This window comes from Mobula birostris, unplaced genomic scaffold, assembly GCF_030028105.1.
Source record: "Mobula birostris isolate sMobBir1 unplaced genomic scaffold, sMobBir1.hap1 scaffold_379, whole genome shotgun sequence".
NCBI lineage: Eukaryota > Metazoa > Chordata > Chondrichthyes > Myliobatiformes > Myliobatidae > Mobula > Mobula birostris.
The window spans coordinates 255,968-277,767 of NW_027276868.1; the positions used below are offsets into that span (position 1 = coordinate 255,968).

General features: G+C 41.8%; 1 protein-coding gene across 1 annotated transcript in view; it reads left to right on the forward strand.

Annotated features, from left to right (window-relative positions):
- Positions 1-21,800, forward strand: part of LOC140193053 (uncharacterized) — a gene marked incomplete at its 5' end in the record, with an annotated part of 166,646 nt that overhangs the window by 120,051 nt on the left and 24,795 nt on the right. Inside the window, 4 exons of the mRNA XM_072250497.1 lie at positions 1,251-1,331; positions 11,886-11,921; positions 12,823-12,876; positions 16,784-16,837. Coding sequence (XP_072106598.1) covers positions 1,251-1,331; positions 11,886-11,921; positions 12,823-12,876; positions 16,784-16,837 — 225 coding nt within the window. The remainder of the gene's footprint in view (positions 1-1,250; positions 1,332-11,885; positions 11,922-12,822; positions 12,877-16,783; positions 16,838-21,800) is intronic.

The window sequence follows — 21,800 nt, forward strand, 5'->3', positions numbered from 1 at the left end:
AATGTCGATGTCAAGCCCCAAAGGATGCTCAGTTGGCTGAGTTGTGGTTAGAACTGGTGCCAGCTGGTTCTGGGCCCTATGCTAAAGAAGCCAATACTGAGAAATATCTAACTTGGTTTTATTCCTACCCACTCATATCTGACCAAATTGGCAGGAATGCTGTCATTATGAAGAAGGACAATTTCCAATATGTCATATGTCAGTATATCAGACATAACATTCCAAAGTAGCTTCCTGAGTGGCACAGTGAATGGTCAGCCACTGAATGCCATGAAATCTGTAATCTCAAGGCTTTACATATTCTTCAGTCCTCTATCAGTCTCAGGCTGGTAAGCCCACATTCACTGTAAGCGTAGAAGGTGATATCAAACTTTGTTCCAAGCACAACTTTGAATGAGGCATCAAACTACTGAAGTTACAATGCAGAGATGCCAAAGTGCAAAAGGCAGCAGGCGATTGGCCAGGCCAAGTTACTTATAGCCAATCATTCACAGCCAATTGATCAATGGCTTTCCTTCTACCATAAAGTTAGAAGCGAGGCACTTGCATACTATCCTGTTCACAGAGCAGTAATGTCACAAACATCCCTAAAACAACATAATGTTTTTAAGATTAAAGCTTTCCCTTTAAGTTCTCTTTAGTGCAATAGGGATTAGTGATGGCTTTAATGTTAGAGTTTCCTTTGTCTGTTTATATTAAGTTTGCTAATAGCTTTTCTAACACAGGAAACTGAAAAGCCTCAAATGAATGCACAAAACCTTAATTTCCTACATTGTCAACAGTAAACTCTATATTTTGGCAGCTAATTTCAAAGGATTAGGGGAAAAATAACAGCACATATTCTACAAGCTGACAGAAGACAATCTGTTTAGGAACCAGAAGCATGAACATCTCAGTTACTCTGTCAGGAAGGAGTACAAGGTAGTCTTGAACTGGATGAAATCCTGCACACTCTCAAGCGCGATCAATATTAAACAAGTCTACACTGAGAGATGTACTGTATAATCCTCTTGGAGATCCTTTCCTTCCCTGCTTAGTTTAATAGAAAAGGAAGAAATTTTAAATAGCCTCCAATAGTGAATGACAATCAGTAATGCTACAGTGGTACAAGAAGCTTTGATCACTATGGAGGGAATAATACTTTGATGGATGCACAGGTATTTTCAGTAGCTTTTTGAGATTAATTTTAATGCATTTCTGTCCCAGCTTCAAAGTAGCAAAAAAAAGGTGGACTTTACTTTTACATTTAGGGTGAACCAGGGTTGAATGGTGTTAAAGGAGGGAAGGGTGAACCAGGTCAAAAAGGTGACAGAGGACCCCTTGGTCTCCCAGTAAGTAGATAACATTTAATACAGCTTACATCATAAGAGTGCCAGCATCTCTGGCTTACTCTGAGTAACACTGGAGAACAGATGCACAGTGCTGGAGCAGAAACAAATCACTAACTCATTGTCACCCAGTTACATTGTGCGCTGTCTTATTAGATGCATTAACTGTTTTAATTACAAATCAGTCATTTTTACAAATCACTCCTGCAGTATGTAAATGATAATTCTAAAAGATTAACAGTCATTGCTGTGAGTATATGTACATTACGTCCCGTCTTGTGGTGTCTTGTTTAGGTTTATCTTTTAATAGTACACTTTCTTCACTTAAAACTCTTCAGAAGCACTTTGGGGACATTTCACAAATTGTGATTTTAACTTTTTTTAAGAAAATTTAGGACGTATTTACCGCCTTTTGCTAATCTTTATGGAATAAAGGCCAAAGTGAATACATAGCAGGAATCCCCTTTTATACTCATAGCAAACAGCTTCACTCCATTGGCATTCGATTGAAAGTATTAACAATTGTCTAAGTGACAGGGGTTTGTTCAGTTTTTTGTATACAGATCGAACAGACAAATGTAAGCAGTCTTTGCAGTGTAATCATTCTCACTTAAACTCATTGCCAGAATCTCAGTCCTCATCAGTGGTCCTGCGCTGTAGAAAGGGTGCATTGCGACGCAGAGACACAGCAGTTAAGGAGCAACAGGGCAGATTTTGTGCCGGGTTTTAATCAGGTGGAACCAAAGAGTGTGATAGCTATCTAGGGTCTGTGATGGTGGGTCCTCCTGGTGCAGAATCTGCAGTTCTAGCACACAAACACCGATCTGAGAGCAAGTAGGATGACTGAATGTGCAAGTCCTTGCAAGTGAGGATGCCAGCATCTGGAATGACCCGAATGTGGGTAGTGGCCAACATGTTTGTGGCACCCATACCAACTGTGTTATATTCAAATGACCTTGCAACGGCCACAGAAATGATATCAGAACTTTACCCAACTTTTCCCTGATATTTTCTGGAAATCCCCAGATTCATCCATCCATTGCCCCTGGCTGGAGCACAGGAACGGCAACTGAAAGGGGGTTCTGACCAAAGACAGGAGGAGTCTCAGCCACCTCAGCTCCATCACTGGACCCAAGTTACCTATGTATGTAAATCCATACACCCTCCCTCTTCCCTCATGTTCGAAGAGAGCCTTGGCCTTCAGAATGGACGAACTCTGAGTCAGCCAAGCATCAATAATTCTGCCCGATGTAATATTTAGTGTCTCATCACAGTTTATACTTCTAAATACTTCACAATATCCACACCCCTAGAAGTCCATCCAGTGCTGTTCAAACCTCTCTGCTTCCCGCAGAGATCACTCCCTCCATAATCCCCTTGTGCATTTGTCCCTCCCCACTGATCTCCCTCCTGGCACTTATCCCTGCAAGTGGCCCAACAGTCACCTCCTCCCTCACCTCCATTCAGGGCTCCAAACAGGTGAGGCGACACTTCACCTGCCAATCTGCTGGGGTTCTCTGTTGTGTCCGGTGCTGCCGATGCGGCCTCCTCTACAGTAGTGAGACCCGTCGAAAATCGGGGGACCGCTTCGTCAAGCTCCTCCGTAACATCTGTCACAGTGGGACTTCCTGGTGGCCAGACATGGTAATTCTGATTCCCATTCCCGTTCCGATGTTTCGATCCGTGGCCTTCCCTCGTGCCAAGATGAGGCCACCCTCAGAGTGGAGGAGAAACAGCTTATATTCCGTCTGATGGTATGAATAATGATTTCTCCTTCTGGTAAACAATTCCCCCCCCCCCATTCCCCTCTCTGATCTTTCACTTCTTCTCACCGCCCATTATTCCCCCCTGGGTCCCCTCCTCCTTCCCTTTCTTCCGTTGTCCCCTCGCCTCTCCCACATCACTTACCTGCCCAGGTCTAAATATTAACCAGACCTTGCTGCTTGTGGGCCACAAGTATAGCTATGGAGTTTCATTACAGCCAGGCGGGAAGGATGGTTCATGTCTTCAAGGCAGCATTTGATCAAGTGAGCTTTCGTAAGGTTGAATGCAATGGGAAGTAAGAAGGATATTTTCCATTAGCAAGAGTCATACCTCACATCGGGGTAGGATGCATCGAGGTAGGATTAGTATAAGTGGGTACTTGATGGTCAGTGCACATTTGGTGTTTCTGCGCTGTTTCACTCTATACTTTGGGGGTACCTTCACTGGAGGTTGCTACGCAAAGATTTTTATGTCAGACAAGGGTTCTTGGAGTTGGCTGTGGTAGCTATCTGGTTAAGGAGCAGAAAGCTGAGAGTAGAAATGAGTGGATCTACTTATACACAGTGGTATGCCACCTACCAGTGCCCTGGGGATCAATATTTGCCCTTATTCAACTGTATTAGTAACTCAGGTGAAAGGACCATATCCAACTTCATTGATGGGACAAAGCTAGTGGGAGCGTGAACTGTGAAGAGAATTGGTGAAGTCTACAAAGGGATACAGACAGATTAAGCAAGTGACTAAGAAATGGTAGATGGAGTATCCGGACAGAACTGGTACTCTAACTCATTTCATTAAACCAAATAGAAAAGCAGAATATTTAAGAAACTAGCAGGCATTGGCTTGTAGTGGGATTTTGCTTTCCTGCTTCATGAACATCAGAGTTCACATTGAGACAGAGCAAGCAATTCAGAAGGCAAAAAATACGTTGGCCTTCAATGTGCAGAGCGCTGTCCCAAACTAACGAGTTCAGTTTTGTTCTCAGCACCTAGTGAATAAAATACTTCCCTTGGCAACGGAGCTGTCATCTAACCGTGTCAACCCTCGTCCCTTTATTTTATGTAACTCCCTTTACGTAGCAGCCTGCAGTGAGGGAATTACCCAATGGGGAGCAATAAAATAACAGTAACCCATAGTCTATAGAGTTTAAAAGAAGAAGGTGATGGCATTGAAATTTGTGAAACGAGAATGTGGAAGACAAGGGGCTGTCACTGCAGCTGGAGAACGACCTGCCTCAAGGACAGAGTCAATTATTTAGGATGCTGTGGGGAGAAACTTCACACGGGTGGGTCATGAAACTGCAGCTTCTGTCCTGTGGTGGATGGCCGAACATACAACAGTACAGCACTCTTCAGGCCCTTTGGCCCACAATGTTGTGCTGACCTTTTAACCTACTCCAAGACCAATCTCATGCTTCCCTGATGCACTGCTCTCCATTTTTCTTTCATCCTTCTGCCCAACTAAGAGACTCTTAAATGCCCCTAATGTATCTGCCTCTACCACCACCCCGGTAGCATGTTCCACACACCCAGCACTCTGTGTAAAAAAATATATATCTACTTCTGACATTCCCCCTATACTTTCCTCCAATCACCTTAAGATAATGCCCTCTCATATTAGATTAGATTCAATTTTATTGTCATTGTGCCGAGTACAGATACAAAGCCAATGAAATGCATTTAGCATCTGACCAGAAATGCAAAGAATAGTGTTATTTACAAAATAACTGCGAATAAATAAAGTGCTACAGCACACAAATATAAAAGCATTGAGACAGTACAATACGGATGCAATACTGCTTAGCGCTGTGATGTGAGGTTCAGCAGGGTCACAGCCTCAGGGAAGAAGCTCTTCCTGTGCCTGCTGGTGCGGGAGCAGAGGTTCCTGCAGCGCCTACCAGATGGAAGAAGAGTAAAAAGTCCATGGTTAGGGTAAGATGCATCCCTGATAATGCTTTTCGCCCTGCCCAGGCAGCGTTTATGGTAGATGTTCTCAATGGTGGGCAATTGGGTGCCGATAATCCACTGGCCAGTTTTCACCATACGCTGCAGTGCCTTGCAGTCCGATACGGGACAATTGCCATACCACACTGACAGCCACTTCCACTCTGGGAAAAAGTCACAGTCTGTCCACTCTATCATCTTATAGACTTCTATCAAGTCACATCTCAGCCTTCTTCACTCCAAAGAGAAAAGCCCTAGATGGCTCAGCCTTTCCTCGTGACATGCTCCTTACTCCAAGCAGGATCTAGGTAAACGTCCGCTGGATCCTCTCTTAAGCTTCAATGCCCTTTCTACAATGAGCCAACCAGAATGAACACAATACTGCAAGTGTCCAACCAGAGTTCTATAGACTGTAACATTACCTTCTGACTCTTGAACTCAATCCCCCATCACTGAGTATTGAAGATATTTATGACCAAAGTCAATCGATTTTTGGAAAAATTTGGGGAATCAAAGAGTATAGATACTGGATAACAAAATGGACTTGCAGTGCAGAATCGGCTGCGATCTTGCTGAATGGCAAAGCAAACTCAAGGAGCCATGTCGTCTGGTGTCATTCAGTTTCCTATTTCCGTGTGTCCCGTTCAATGCACCGTACAAAAAGTGCCAGCAGGCGACACTCATTTCAGATCTCTAATACCAATCGTATATTCTTCCTCTGAAAATCGTTCCTGCTTCAGGAGTAGAAATTGGTTCTTCCTACACGTCTTGTGGTGTCAAACTGGTTTGGAGAGGGACATTTTGGGAGACCAATGGACAGCAAAGCAATGATCAGAAAAGCAGTTAATCTGACTGATTAGAACATTGCTCTCTCCCAGCTGCTCCTCTCATTTATTTGTACAAACTCTCCATATATTCATGGAATTAAGGGCTTTGTGAGGTAGAATACCTGGCCCAACCCCGGTTATTATATACGTAGTGAAAGTCTGAACTGGTACAGATCACAATCGTAGAAGGCTGCTGTACAGTTTTAGTTTCCATAACTAAGAAATGCCTTAGTTGCAGCATATTATTCCTGGTAAGAGAGAATAGATCCACAAATGGACATCCTGCAAGGATTTTGGGATACCTCTCCACATAGAGAATATATCAGATTGGAAAGGTACAGCCCACACCAAATTTTTAAGATCAATTCAGGTGAGAAAGGGCATTGTTGTCTCCTGAATCTCCAGTGCAATCTGGCTAGAGCAGACTTGGCTTCCCCGGCAAACCCTGGGTCTGCTACAAACCAAACAAATGGACAAGCATCCAGAGATCCTAATGCTGTTGAATCGGGGGCCCAAATTTCCATTCCCATCTTCCATCACACATGTCCCAGCTTCCAATCCCAACTACCCTCCAGTTCACACCTTCACGAGGAACACAAGGGTAGCAATGTTCTACTCTTGGTCCCTGTTTTCATGAAGATATAGAGAGTTTTTATTGAATGGGAGGCAGGAGGCTGTGGAATTTTAGGGGCAAATTATTCAGGAAAGCCACAGAATCAGAATCAGGTTTAATATCACTGGCATTTGTCGTGAAATTTGTTGTTATAGAAACATAGAAAATAGGTGCTGGAGTAGGCCATTCGGCCCTTCGAGCCTGCACCGCCATTTATTATGATCATGGCTGATCATCCAACTCAGAACCCTGCCCCAGCCTTCCCTCCATACCCCCTGACCCCTGTAGCCACAAGGGCCATATCTAACTCCCTCTTAAATATAGCCAATGAACTGGCCTCAACTGTTTCCTGTGGCAGAGAATTCCACAGATTCACCACCCACTGCGTGAAGAAGTTTTTCCTAATCTCGGTCCTAAAAGGCTTCCCCTCTATCCTCAAACTGTGACCCCTCGTTCTGGACTTCCCCAACATTGGGAACAATCTTCCTGCATCTAGCCTGTCCAATCCCTTTAGGATCTTATACGTTTCAATCAGATCCCCCCTCAATCTTCTAAATTCCAACGAGTACAAGCCCAGTTCATCCGGTCTTTCTTCATATGAAAGTCCTGCCATCCCAGGAATCAATCTGGTGAACCTTCTCTGTACTCCCTCTATGGCAAGGATGTCTTTCCTCAGATTAGGGAACCAAAACTGCACACAATACTCCAGGTGCGGTCTCACCAGGGCCTTGTACAACTGCAATAGTACCTCCCTGCTCCTGTACTCAAATCCTCTCGCTATAAATGCCAGCATACCATTCGCCTTTTTCACCGCCTGCTGTACCTGCATGCCCACTTTCAATGACTGGTGTATAATGACACCCAGGTCTCGTTGCACCTCCCCTTTTCCTATTCGGCCACCATTCAGATAATAATCTGTTTTCCTATTTTTGCCACCAAAGTGGATAACTTCACATTTATCCACATTAAATTGCATCTGCCATGAATTTGCCCACTCACCCAACCTATCCAAGTCACCCTGCATCCTCTTAGCATCCTCCTCACAGCTAACACTGCCACCCAGCTTCGTGTCATCCGCAAACTTGGAGATGCTGCATTTAATTCCCTCATCCAAGTCATTAATATATATTGTAAACAACTGGGGTCCCAGCACTGAGCCTTGCGGTACCCCACTAGTCACCGCCTGCCATTCTGAAAAGGTCCCGTTTATTCCCACTCTTTGCTTCCTGTCTGCTAACCAACTCTCCACCCACACCAATACCTTACCCCCAATACCGTGTGCTTTAAGTTTGCACACTAATCTCCTGTGTGGGACCTTGTCAAAAGCCTTCTGAAAATCCAAATATACCACATCCACAGGTTCTCCCCTATCCACTCTACTAGTTACATCCTCAAAAAATTCTATGAGATTCGTCAGACATGATTTTCCTTTCACAAATCCATGCTGACTTTGTCCGATCATTTCACCGCTTTCCAAATGTGCTGTTATCACATCCTTGATAACTGACTCCAGCAGTTTCCCCACCACTGACGTTAGGCTAACCGGTCTATAATTCCCCGGTTTCTCTCTCCCTCCTTTTTTAAAAAGTGGAGTTACATTAGCCACCCTCCAATCCTCAGGAACTCGTCCAGAATCTAACGAGTTTTGAAAAATTATCACTAATGCATCCACTATTTCTTGGGCTACTTCCTTAAGCACCCTGGGATGCAGACCATCTGGCCCTGGGGATTTATCTGCCTTCAATCCCTTCAATTTACCTAACACCACTTCCCTACTAACATGTATTTCGCTCAATTCCTCCATCTCACTGGACCCTCTGTCCCCTACCATTTCTGGAAGATTATTTATGTCCTCCTTAGTGAAGACAGAACCAAAGTAATTATTCAATTGGTCTGCCATGTCCTTGCTCCCCATAATCAATTAATCAATTCACCTGTTTCTATCTGCAGGGGACCTACATTTGTCTTTACCAGTCTTTTCCTTTTTACATATCTATAAAAGCTTTTACAGTCAGTTTTTATGTTCCCTGCCAGTTTTCTCTCATAATCTTTTTTCCCCTTCCTAATTAAGCCCTTTGTCCTCCTCTGCTGAACTCTGAATTTCTCCCAGTCCTCAGGTGAGCCACTTTCTCTGGCTAATTTGTATGCTTCTTCTTTGGAATTGATACTATCCCTAATTTCTCTTGTCAGCCACGGGTGCACTACCTTCCTTGATTTATTCTTTTGCCAAACTGGGATGAACATTTGTTGCAGTTCATCCATGCAACCTTTAAATGCTTGCCATTGCATATCCACCGTCATATAGCAACAATACATTGCAATACATAATAATAAAAGCTATGAATTACAGTAAGAAGTATATTTGTATAAATAAAAGTTAAATTTAACAGGTAGTGCAAAATTAGAAAAAAAAAGTAGTGAGGTTCAATTCATGGGTTCAATGTCCGTCCGAAATCTGATGGCAGAGGTGAAGAAGCTGTTCCTGAATCGTTGAGTGTGTGTCTTCTCACACCTGTATCTCCTCCCTGATGGGAGCAATGAGAAGAGGGCACGTCCTGGGTGGTGGGGGTCCTTAACGATGGACGCCACCTTTTTGAGGCATCCATGTCCTGCATGCTACAGAGGCTAGTACCCATGATGGAACCCGAACGAGTTCACAACTTTCTGCAGCTTATTTCACTCCTGTGCAGTGCCCCTCACCCCATTACCAGACAGTGATGCAGCCACTTAGAATGCTCTCTACGGTACATCTGTAGAAATTTGTGAGTGTAACTTAAAGAATACATAAAACAAGAATAAACCAAACATATACAGGCTGTCAGTTAGTGATTAAAAATAGAAGGACCTATTGCCAATTCTGTTTTGAACATTCATTAAATCCATGAACAAGACAATTTCTTAACACGAACAACATTTTTAAAAGTAAATTGTAAACACTGAGAGCCAATTATTTTAATTACTATTGATGAGAAAAATCTAGAGTGGTTCTGTAACATGAAAATATCATTGAATCTTGGGGAAAATGTTAAATCCCTTGAAAGTAGATGATCAATAGCAGTCCATTAGAAACATGTTCATAAGAAGGCTACAAAATGGAAGAGAAATGAAAGATGATTGAGCAGGAAAATGGGTGTAAAATGTAAATCATAGAGGGAAAATTCATCCTTTAATACTAGCTGTGTCCACTAGAGGGACAGTGTTATTAATGAATAGAGAAACCCCCATGTAACTGTGTCCAGTGGAGGGACTGTGTTATCAATGGATAGAGAGACCCTGACAGATGTAGGGTCAAGTGAAGTGAAAAGGTGATCTGTAGCCAATCATACTCTTGTTAATATGAAGGGAAAGAAGAGAGATAAAGTAGTTGTGATTGAAGGCTGCTGAGTTGGGAGGTTTCAGCAAAGAAAGTAAAAATCAAATCCTGCAGTAGCAAATTCAGCCAGTGGAGCTCTACGGTGCAAATGGGGAAATGGGGAGAAGGTGGGGGAGAAGTGAAACCTTGGAGGAAAGGAGATGAAAATAGACAATGCAACTCATCAAATGTCTGTTGAAAGCTCTTAAATTGTCAGAGAATTCAGGAAAGGGAGAAAAGAGTCAGAAATATATTGGGGGTTGGAGTGGGAATGAGAAGCATTCTCAAAATTTGCAAGTGTAGATTGGGAACAGGAAGCAATATTAGTACATTTGCTAACATGTTGGAGAAAAGAGCCAGCGAATTTGGTTAAGACTGGAATGGGCTCAAATAGTTAACTTCCATAGGGGCAAATTTAGCTGTGAGCATGTGCGTTCCTGTAACTTTTATTTGGAAAAGAGTGGAAGAGAGGTCTGGAGTGGGATGAGGACCGTCACTGGGTTCCGGCAAACTAGCAACAGAGGAGCTGAAGGTTATACTCTATTCTCGGTTGGTGCAACTGTAACGAAACCCAATTTCCCTCGGGATCAATAAAGTATGACAGTGACTATAACTGAAGCAGATTTCAAAGACATTCCATTACATGAGAGATTGTTGCAGTGAAGAGAGGCACATTTGAAGGAAAATCTACCACTTACTCATGCAAACACTTTCCCACACCCTGGCAGAAATTATCATCACACATATTCAGCACTTCACCCCTTAATGTTAAAGAAGCTCATTTCTATGCATTTCAACATAATATTCCTCTCTTGTTACCGCAGTATAGTACTCCACATTATTATTTCCATTTTACGCAGTTTTGTTTTATAATCTATCCGGCGCTTCTAATGTGATGGGAGTGGATCGGGTTAACACACTGTACCAGTTGAGAACCAGTCAGTATGTGTTGTGATCACAATTGGCAAGTGGGGACACAAGACACAAGGATGGAAGGCCAAGTTATTGGTTAAGAGCAAGATTTAGTTCAATGAGAGTCACATTCAGGGTCAAAAGGGTGGTGGCATTGGGGGACGAGCAAAGAACAACAGGGCTGAGAGTAGAAATGCCAAGGTTGGGTAAGTTTGCCCATCAGGATCGGGGCTAACGGGCTGATCAGGATTATTAGCCTCAGGGGATTTAAAGATCAGGCTTTATAGAATTAATTTCCTGAATAATGCTGCTAAAGAAGCATCACCTGGAATCAATATCATTTGTTACGTGTCTGATGCTAAAGTTGGGTCGTCACAACAGCGTGATTCTACAAAATCAAACTTCTAGGCTAGTGGCTTTAAATTTCTCTTCTTAGTTTTGATTTTTTCTCTCTTTTTTTTTTGCTAACTTTGCGTTTGTTTTGATTGTTTTGTAGATTAGCTAGGAATGGATTGTTCCCAAGAACGTTGTAACGATGAGTTTGAAGCAGAGGTGTCTTTGTTTGAACTCTTAGACCTTTTTTTATCACTGGGTGGGTTTATCGTCTTATATCACTTCATCGAGACCAGCACAGTTCATGAGCCAGCAAAAAAAAGAGTCACATACATTTAAGCAGAAAAGTCTCAGTATTTCAGTCGTTAATGAGAACCAATGGTGGCAAGGAATGTGAAGAGGTCTTCTATGTGGTCTAGATATAATCAAACTGTAAACACGTTCTTTCTAAGTATGTTTATAATGTAGTTGTAGCTGCTGTATGAGGAAGTCTTCTCTTATGTTTGTTTCATAGAACCAGCTGTAGGAGGTAGGATATCCTGGATTTAAGACGATCCATTGTACACTTTCCACCTACAACTGTTTTAGGATAATTAACTGTAGTGTTGTGATACTTCATTTATTCCTAGTTTTTATATAAATTTCATATATGTTTTGAGTCTTTTTGTGTTTGTGAACCATATTTAATACACAAGTGAATCAGGAATTCCCATCTTCCTTGTGTGAAGTTGTTTATGATCATTAACCATTGTGCACTAAAATCGTGTAATCGTGTTCCTCTTACCCACCCCTCTAATGACACAAATTACGCAGGGTGCATCTGGCTTAGATGGACAGCCAGGACAGCGGGTGAGTGAGTCACATTTGTAATTTGTCCTTCTCTTTGACTATCTCCTTTCTGCTTGATGCTGGCAGTCTACTAGAGTTGGCAAACGGCCTGCGCCGATAATCACTGCCTTCATACTCACTCCACTCTCTATGCATGCATCGTTCACGGCTCAGTGTGCACCAACACTGGCAAGTCCTTTTGACTAATCTGCCTTTACTCACTATCAATTCTGTCCAACATTGTTTCGAAATAAAGTGAGAAAGGGAGAGAGAGCCGGTGTTACAAACCCTCTGAGCATTGTACATTCTCAAAGGCCATATCAGGGCAATACGACCCACACGGTACTCGATGCTCCAAACAAATAAAATATGGATCTAGGGAGTGAAAAGCAAAGCATTTTCATTTTACCAAATGCCTGTGTGGATCCCCACCAAGTTTCACGCGTGGTAGTTAATATTGTTATTTAGAGAATCATGGATGCCCCATAACTGAACCTTTGTAAGGTCTCTGGCAAATGAACAAATGAACCAATAAAAAAAACCCTGGAATTTGAACTGAATTGTGAAGGCCTCTCTTCTGTAATTGATCCAGATAGAGCAAGGCAAGCTTGCTCTCAGCCAGCTTAGTGGATGTTGCATCCACAAGGCGATTCTCTGATCATCTTCATCATGAAGGTACTTTCACAAGCAATGCGTGCATCGAGCATCACAGTCGAGGAAGTGATAACGAAAGCAGTGGAAATGTGAAAATGCCATCTGATACTTCACCACCCCTGCCTGTTTGGAAGCATTCCACTGCTAATAATAGGACAGAACTCTCTGAGGTAGCTCTCCTGGATGTGAGCAGGCGACAGACATGTTGGTCTCTTAGTAGGTTGACGGGGACATTGACCACAATTAACTTTTCTCTTTGTCTTCAAAGGGAATGGATGGTGCATTGGGGCCCCCAGGCCCAGCAGGCCCAAAGGGAGACAGAGTAAGTAATCCAACTGTTTACAGTGCCTTGTGTAAATTAGTAAGGAGCACATAATGTACAATAGAAATACAGTGCTAGAAATGCTGAGAATTCTGCATGCGATATTATCCTTTCCACAGCTTTTGCTCTGCTCTGATCTTGGTATTGTTTACTTTTTTTGAGATTTTCCCCTTTTTTATTTGTTCATCCCTTTTCTCCTTGTTGAGAACAATTTCATATCTGGACCCAGATGAGATTCTGTGTCAGAAACAGCAGGGCAGCCCTTTTGTCATCCTTTAATCCTTCCTTCCCTTATTCAAACATCCAACTAATATTTAAGATCATAACCGGACTTTGCCACCTCATTGGCCATCATCACCATAATGACAGACACTGATGAGGCATATCAAGTCATGTCATTGTTTTCTCCTCCACTCACATCTTTCCTCAGCAACCCCTGGCTCTAATTCTATTTGTGGCCATTTCTAGTTAAAGCCCTCCATACTCGGCCAATTCTACCCATTCAATATTGCAATGATTCGCTCTGCATCTATAAAACATTTTACTTCCAATCTGTTAACCAAAATCTCGCCTCCACCTATGGACCTGATTACTTCTGAAACTGCTGTCTCGCCCACCCCGGCTGAGCTCCCAGTGCACGAGTTATCATCCCCATCCCTCCATCCCGGAGGCAGGGATTTGAATGAATATGGAAGACAGCTGCTTCATTCAGTCACTGCTGGTCAGGCAACAGAAAGCAATGTCAGGTCTTTCAATGAAACTTTGTCACTATTGCAAGAAAGTGTTGGGAAAATAAATTTAACCTCTGGCTTCCTTACTCTACTGTAACCATCTTTTTAAATCTTTATCTCTCTTCAGCAAGTGTGAGGAGCTCAAGGGCTTCACGGTGATAAGATTGATACCACCCAGCAGTTCCCTGTGATGCTTCTCTCCCTTCCCCTAACCTAGAAAGTTAAATTCCTCTTCTTCCATGTTTTGTCCATCAGTTGAGGATCAGGATGCCCTTTTCCCCCAGGATTAACCTGATATCATGAGATTTCATGGGGTCCGGAGACAACATCGAAGACTTCCTCCAGCATGTATACCACATTTGTTAAATCTGTCCTCCGAACTCCTGGTGGAACCGAACATAGCCTGAGATTGTGCTGACAGAGTTTGGAACATTGAATATAATGTAAGAGCTTTTCAGTGCAGTGAAATCAGGTTGCTGCTTGACTAGTCCGTGGGTACATCTTTTAGTTTTCACACCGTGTTTGTGCAGAGAGCATTGCAAGGTTAGTTGGTCTGGGAGTGTCTCTGCAATGTCCACATTCAAACTGGAGTGATGCTGAGGCATCCATCTGATCTTAATCTTTCTCTTGGCTGCTGAAGCAGTCCACATCCATAAAAAGAAAGAGTTAAACAACATTCAAGCATGGGCTGATAAGTAGCAAGTAATATTGGCTTCGTAAAAGCACTAGGCAGTAATCATCTCCAACAGTAGATAGTCTGACCACCTACCCTTGTAATTCAATAGCATGACTATTTCCAAACCCCCTACCATCAGTATCCTGAAGGTCACCATGGACCAGAATCTCAGCTGGATTAGCCATATGAATACCTTGGCTACAAGGGCAAGTCAGAGGCTGGATATCCGTCAGCCAGCGGCTCACCGTCTGACACAGCTTTCTGTCATCTACAATAGAATGCCATTGACTTTCCTAAATGAGTGAAGCTACAACAAAAATCAAGAAGATCAGTTTCATCCAGGCCAAAGCAGGTTTCATGATTTGTACCCACTGGAGTACCCAACCCTTCCCCCATTGAAACACAGTGGCTTGAGTGTGTTCCATCTACGAAATCCAATGCAATTACTTCACCTCACCCCTTCAACAGACTTCCTCAATACATGACCTCTACCACCAAGAAAGACTGGACTAGCAGGTGCTTGGGGCTTCCAAGTGATTCTCTGTCTGTTGTACACCTTCCTGATTTCACTATTCCTTGACAAAAAAAGCCACAACTAAGTAAATAAATTTTGAATGCAACGTCTTTTAAAAAATGTCTGCTTTTGGCAGAGCACCAGAAAATAGGTCCAACTAGACGTCTCCTGAGACAGCAGCAAACTGAAGCAACAGGGAGAACCATGATATGCTCAGTCCTTTAGACAAGGGACATGGCTCTGGGCACAGCCAGGCTCCACAAGAATGAGATTTATTAACTGCAGTAAAACTTGCAGAAACTTTATTTATGCTCAGTATAATTTGTGTTTAAAATCCCATAATTGTTGGACTAATGCTTGTCTAGTTTCACCCATTGAAGAAACTCAGGTTATGATATTTAATTTGGTCTTTGTAAAGACTACAACAACAGCACTATATGTTATAACAGATAAGTTACATATTCTCCAAAACTCTGAACATTTGAAGTTGTATAAGACATTGGTGAGGCCTAATTTAGAGTATTGTGTGTAGTTTTGGTCACCTACCTACTCATCCTCCAGGCCCAGCAAAAGATGTAAATAAGGTTGAAAGAGTACAGAGAAAATTTACGAAGAATTTGCTGGGTCTGGAGGACCGGAGTTATATAGAAAGGTTGATTCGGTTAGAACTTTATTCCTTGTAATGTGGAAGGTTAAGAGGAGGTTTGATAGAGGTACAGTATACAGAATTATGAGGGGCATTGATAGGGTAAATGCAAGCAGGCTTTTTTCCACTGAGATTTAGGGTGAAAGGTGAAAAGTTTAAGGGGAACATGAGGGGAAATTTCTTCACTTGAAGGGTTGTGAGAGTGTGGAATGAGCAGCCAGCACAGGTGGTGCATGCGAACTTGATTTCAACATTTAAGAGAAGTTTGGATTGGTGCGTGGATCGTAGGGATATGGAGGGCTGTGGGCCCAATGCAGCTTGATGGGAGTAGGCAGTTTAAATGGTTGGGCATGAACTAGATGGGCCGAAGGTTCTGTTTCTGTGCTGTACTTTCCTCTAACTCTATAACTGCTTGCACTATATTGCATGCATTGTACACACAATTTCTAATACAAAGAGGATGGATTAAATTGTTTACAAACTGTTGATTTATACAAATGGATTATTTCCTATAACGAATCAATTTCATGATTATGCATCAGATTTTAGAAATTTTCATAGTTAGTTGATGAGATCAAAAGTAACCTTATGTAACCAGGTTGTAAATTGTATTTAATGTAGCAAATTGTCCTTACAATAGGGCAAGTTAGTGAGCTTTATCTGCTGCGTTATTTTTTTAAATGCAAAGTGATTGGTTGAATTTCTTTCTAACGTTGAAAGTGACAGTCATACATTTGGAAAGATCAGAGCTGCATTGCAGGTGGAGATTGGGAAACTCTGGTGATGCCAGAATTTTCCTCACTTGCAGGAAGCCAGATACCTTATCTGGTAAAAGTCTCAGAAAGTGAATGTTTTAGTCACTGCTGCACTTTCATTTTAAAGAAAACATTTTCTTTTTAGTTATAGCTTTTATATCATGTAAAGTCTTGTCCAAGGTGATAAAGTGCAAAAATGTAATTATCTGAAAATTCTGAACCAGTCTGAACTATAATCATGACCAAATGATAACTTACTTCAGAGTTGTACTAACCCCTGAAGTACGTACATGTGCAACAACTCTTACACATTTGAACCTTCTTCTGCATAGCTGAAGTGTTATGAGAAACCCTTCAAGTGTTGAGGATATCTTAAGAAGCAAGTGACCTTCACCATTGATGGTTTTCATTTCAGCTTTTCATTGCTAATAATCGATGTGGTTTGCTTATGGACTGCCTGTGTTCTTTCTAAGCTTCGCCGTACTTGACACTTGTCAGCTCTGCCACACCAGAAGATACCAAGAACTTTACTAAAGCTTTTATTAATAGTACATGATTTAAGTATTAAAATTATTGTCATTTCAGGGTGAAAAAGGAGGTCTTGGTAACCCTGGGCCAAGAGGACCTACAGGTTTACCTGTAAGTAAATGTAGTCGCCGTTTATGCAACTAAGAGGAAATAAACAACAAGTTGCACAGTGTAATTAATGTCACCTTTACAAATTTACCTTAAAGATTAACTTGCAAGCTGAGTCAGTGGTAAGGAAGGCAAATGCAACGTTAGCATTCATTTCGAGAGGACTAGAATATAAAAGCAAGGGTGTAATGCTGAGGTTTTATAAAGCACTGGTGAGGCCTCATTTGGAGAATTGTGAGCAGTTTTGGGCCCCTTATCGAAGAAAGGATGTGCTGATACTGGAGAGGGTTCAAAGGAGGTTCATGAAAATGATTCCAAGAATGAAAGGCTTACCATTTGAGGAGCATTTGATGGCTCTGGGCCTGTACTTACTGGAATTCAGAATAAGGGGGAAACTCATTGCAAACTATTGAATGCTGAAAGGCTTCAATGAAGTATATGGAGAGGATGATTTTTTGATGATTTTCTGATGATTTCAGCATCAGAATACAGGGGTGTCCATTTAGAACGGAAATGAGGATGAATTTCTTCAGCCAGAGAGTGGTGAATCTGTGGAATTCATTGCCACCCGTGACTGTGGAGGCCAAGTTAGTGGGTACATTTAAGGCAGAGGTCGATAGATTCTTGATTAGTCAGGGAGTGAAGGGATATGGGGGGAAGACAGGAGATTGGGGCTGAGAGGAAAATGGATCAGCCTTGATGAAACGGTGAAGCAAACTTGATGGACCAAATAATCTTGTGATTTTATGAAATGGCTGCAAATGAATTGAAGTCCATCGTATCTGCTCTGTGGCTTGACTTTAATGATCATAACAGATGTCAAAGCTCGATTTCTCTATGGTTCATCTGAGCTCTGACAGTAAATTTCATTGGCAAGCTCATATTGCCATCATGTATTCTGACTAAACTGTAAGTTCACCAATCACAGCGAGATAAAAGAGGCTTTCTACACTGATTGACAGGTTATAGTGCTGTGCTCTGACCACTGCAGAAAACTGGCCGGAGGGTTTCTTTACGGTTTTAATGCAACATGGATATTAAATAGCCCAGTATATTATATTTACATAGTCATTCTCAGAGGTGAACTAATTCCATATGACAATATAAAGCCAGGATTTAGTAGCTGAAAGATTGCGAGTTTTGAGCAAATTCCCTTGAATTGTAAATAGAAAGAAAGACTTGCATCCATAAAGTATTCACAATATCCCAGAGTGGTGCAGCCAAAGATTCAAAAATACGTTTATTATCGAAGTATGTGTGCAGTATACGTCCCTGTAATTCATCTTCCCCACAGACAGTCACGAAACAAAGAAAACCCTGCAACCCTTTCAAAGAAAAACATCAAACAGCAACCCCATGTGCAAAAACAAAATCATGCAAACAGCAAAAACATGAGCAGAAAAAAAACCAGAATATAATGCACAAAAATGAAAGTGACCCATGAAGTACTTTTGAAGCAAAGTCACTGTGGAAATGTAAGCACAGCAGCCAGTTTGGATAGAGCAAGGTGATAATGAACAAATCACATGCTCAATAAATACTATTGGCCAGGACACCTTCTTCCCAGCTCTTCCTCAAAACACTGCCTAACAATCTTTCACATCCACCTGAGAGAGGTGGTGTAACTGGTGGGTCATATAGATTGCTACGGTGGAACTATAGTGAGATTTTAATCATGCAGAAGAAATTTTAATTTGAACTGTAAGCCTCAAGGAGATCAGTGGTAGATCAGAGTTCTCGGGATCAGGAATTTCTACCAAAAGAGGGGAAAGGGCTGATGGAGTGCAGATGAAGTTTAAAGCTGCAGGTGAGTTTAATTCCAGGAACTTCACGTAGTATTGAGTGACATGTTGAGGTTGTACAAAGCTTCATTTTGTCCATGGTAACAGTTTTTCATTTATGTGCTGAAAACGAGAGTGATAGCTGGACCAACTACTTTCTGAAGTCTTTCCCTCTGTTGCAGGCTACCATTAACTTTGTCAGCATTGTATTTGAGCTCCCAACATGTGTAGAGCTGAGTGGAGTTTTATGCCACGTTGTGTAGTTATGTCAACATACACACTGTGTGAAGCTCAATAATGCCCTAGTGCTGGGGGCAATCATAGAGACTTTAGCAATTCACAATACTGCACAAACTTAAGCTGCTGTATGACAATAAACTGGGGGAGGCTGCTGCCCACTGTCTGCAATCCTCAAGTCACCAATCCAGTGAGGTCCAATGCCAGCAACTCGGAGTGAGCCACATAGTCATGCTTGATCCCTGTCACTTACTTCCTACATCAGCAGGTTCTGCAAGAGGATGAGAAGTGTTTCAGTGAGCAATGTGTCAGAGTGACTGCCTGGCGTGGTTCAGTGGCTGGATAAGCCTGCAGCTGTAAAATATGGGTGTGGGATTTGCAGTAGTGTAAATTCAGTGTTGGAGCATAAGAATACCAGGAACAAGTTCTGACTGACAGAGATTTGTGATAAGTGACTGAAGAGGATTAAGGGACAAAGCATTGTCTGAGTTACGTTTGGCATGATGTTACATTTGAAGAAATATTCACTTATGTGAAGCGTTGAACTTTTTGAGGTTGTGTGTCCATGATGCTCAAGTTTAGATTGCTGGAACTTTCTGTTCCCACTGTCTCTATAGGTTATCTGGGAGTGGTAGGTAGGAGTCTACAGAGAGAGAAATTCCTCTGTCTCGTGCTTCAGTGCATCCTTCACCTTGTTAGAAATTCTGCAACCTGGTCTCCCCCTCGTGCTACTTCAGAGACACAAAAGATTCTACTGTTGCTGGAAATCTCAAGCAACACCCACAAAATCCCAAAGTATTTTAAAATAAGAACAAAAAACTTGAAACATTTACCGAAGCAAATTCTGAATTTCCCTTTGATTTTCCCCTTGTTCTTCTGCATTCTGTGTGATTATATTATTTTGAAGTTTTTATATATATCGACAATGTCCTATTGTATCTATTTTGACCTCTTTAAACTTTACTACTGTTTCTTTGTCCCTTTAAGTATGACAATTTATTTGTAAATATGGAAACACATTACACTTGATTGGCTGAAGTTGATGTCCGCATGGTTTTCCTGCTATTCCATACCCAAAGTGTAAAGACTGATGCCGCTGTTCCCATCATTTTCTGCCAGATACCTGCTGCACCATCTGGCCTGTGTCATATGTCACCTTCACCAGCAGGCCAGTAATCTGTGGAAATGGATCAGCCAGGATTTACAGAATGCTCTCAAAATGCAATGCATTGAACAGTGCCTGCTCGGAGCTGTTCCTGTAGTAGTGAATGTAACTGACTACAGGCCAGTAGGATATACCAGTAGGAAACTGGTATATGACTGTACCAGCAAGAACTTTAACTTACTTTCTCTCCAGTCCTTCAACAATATCAAAAAAATCAACAACCAAGGAACATTATTGTCTTGCAGAGTCACAGAAACAGGCCCTTCAGCCCATCTAGTCTGTGCTGAACCATTAGAACTGCCTACTCCCATCGACCTGCACAAGGACCATTGCCCTCAGTACCCCTACCATTCATGTACCTCTCCAAACTTCAACTAAATGTTGAAATTGAGCTCACGCACACCACTTTCAACATTTGAAAGGTTTCAATGAGGTCCCCCCCCACATCCTTCTGAATTCCAGTGAGTACAGACCCAGAGCCATCAAACATTCCTCTTTCAGTCCTGGAATCATCCTTGTGAACCTCCTCCGGACTTGCAACATGTTGCATCTCTAGATCTAAACACAATTTCACTATACACCTCCATGATAGTCTATCTGGTCAGGGAATTCCTGTGAGAACAGGGTGCATGAATTCAGTTTTACTAAGCTTTTCCATGGTTCTCCTGCCGAGCTGCCGTAGATAAATCTTAAACAAAAGAAATTCTTCAGATGCTGGAAATCCAGAGCAACACACACAAACTGCTGGAGGGACTCAACAGGTCAGGCAGCATCTATGGAGATGAACAAATAGTCAATGTTTCGGGCTGAGACCCTTCTTCAGGACTGGATAAGTCTGTGTAAAGCCATCTCTTTGTGATTAGGTAAATTTCATTCAGAATTAGGTAGTCTTTAATGATGAAGTAGTGTTACAGTAGCCTTCAAAAATGATTATTCCAACAAGAAAAGATTTATATTGGAGTTTTTGAAGGATTTGCACGGCCTTTGGCAGTATTGAATAAAGCAAATTCAAAAGCATCCACCAGGAAATTGCATCCTTGACAACACTGAGGATTCGGCATAAAATTTGGAAGTAGTTATGTCAATCATTATGTATATGTTGTTTCTTGATAGGGTGTTGATGGAGACCCAGGGTTGGATGTAAGTTATTCTTCCTTTATATTCTGTTTGTGTCTGCTTTGTTCAAAGTTTTAAAGCAAATTTATTAACAAAGTACATATATATCACCATATACAACCCTGAGGTTAATTTTCTTGCAGGCATACTCAGTAATAGGTTAATAACCAGAAAAGAATCAATGAAAGACTGAACCAACTTGGGCACTCAACCAGTGTGTAAAAGACAGCAAATTGTGCAAATCCAAAAAGAAAGAAATAATAATATTAAATAAATTAACAATAAATATCAGGAACATGACGTGAAGAGTCCTTGAAAGTGAGGATCTACAGGATACCAGTTTTGTTCAGTTAAGTGAGAACATTAGAATTTATAACTTTTTCATTAGAAATGTTGAATTTTCATTATTTTAAATGTGCCTTTTTGGGATCCTATGTCAATGTGAAAACTTAGGGGCAAACAACAAAGAAGATTCCAGGTATCAGAAATTTGACGAAAGGTTAAAATAATTGTGTGTGTTGCCACTGGAAAGAGGAGATTTGGTAAGCTGTCCTGAATGAAAGTATCCATTCAAGCAAGTTATATACTCTAGCAAAAGATTCAAGTCACAGACTGACACAGTGACACAGGTAGTGCCACTGACTCACAGTTCTAGTCACCTGGATTC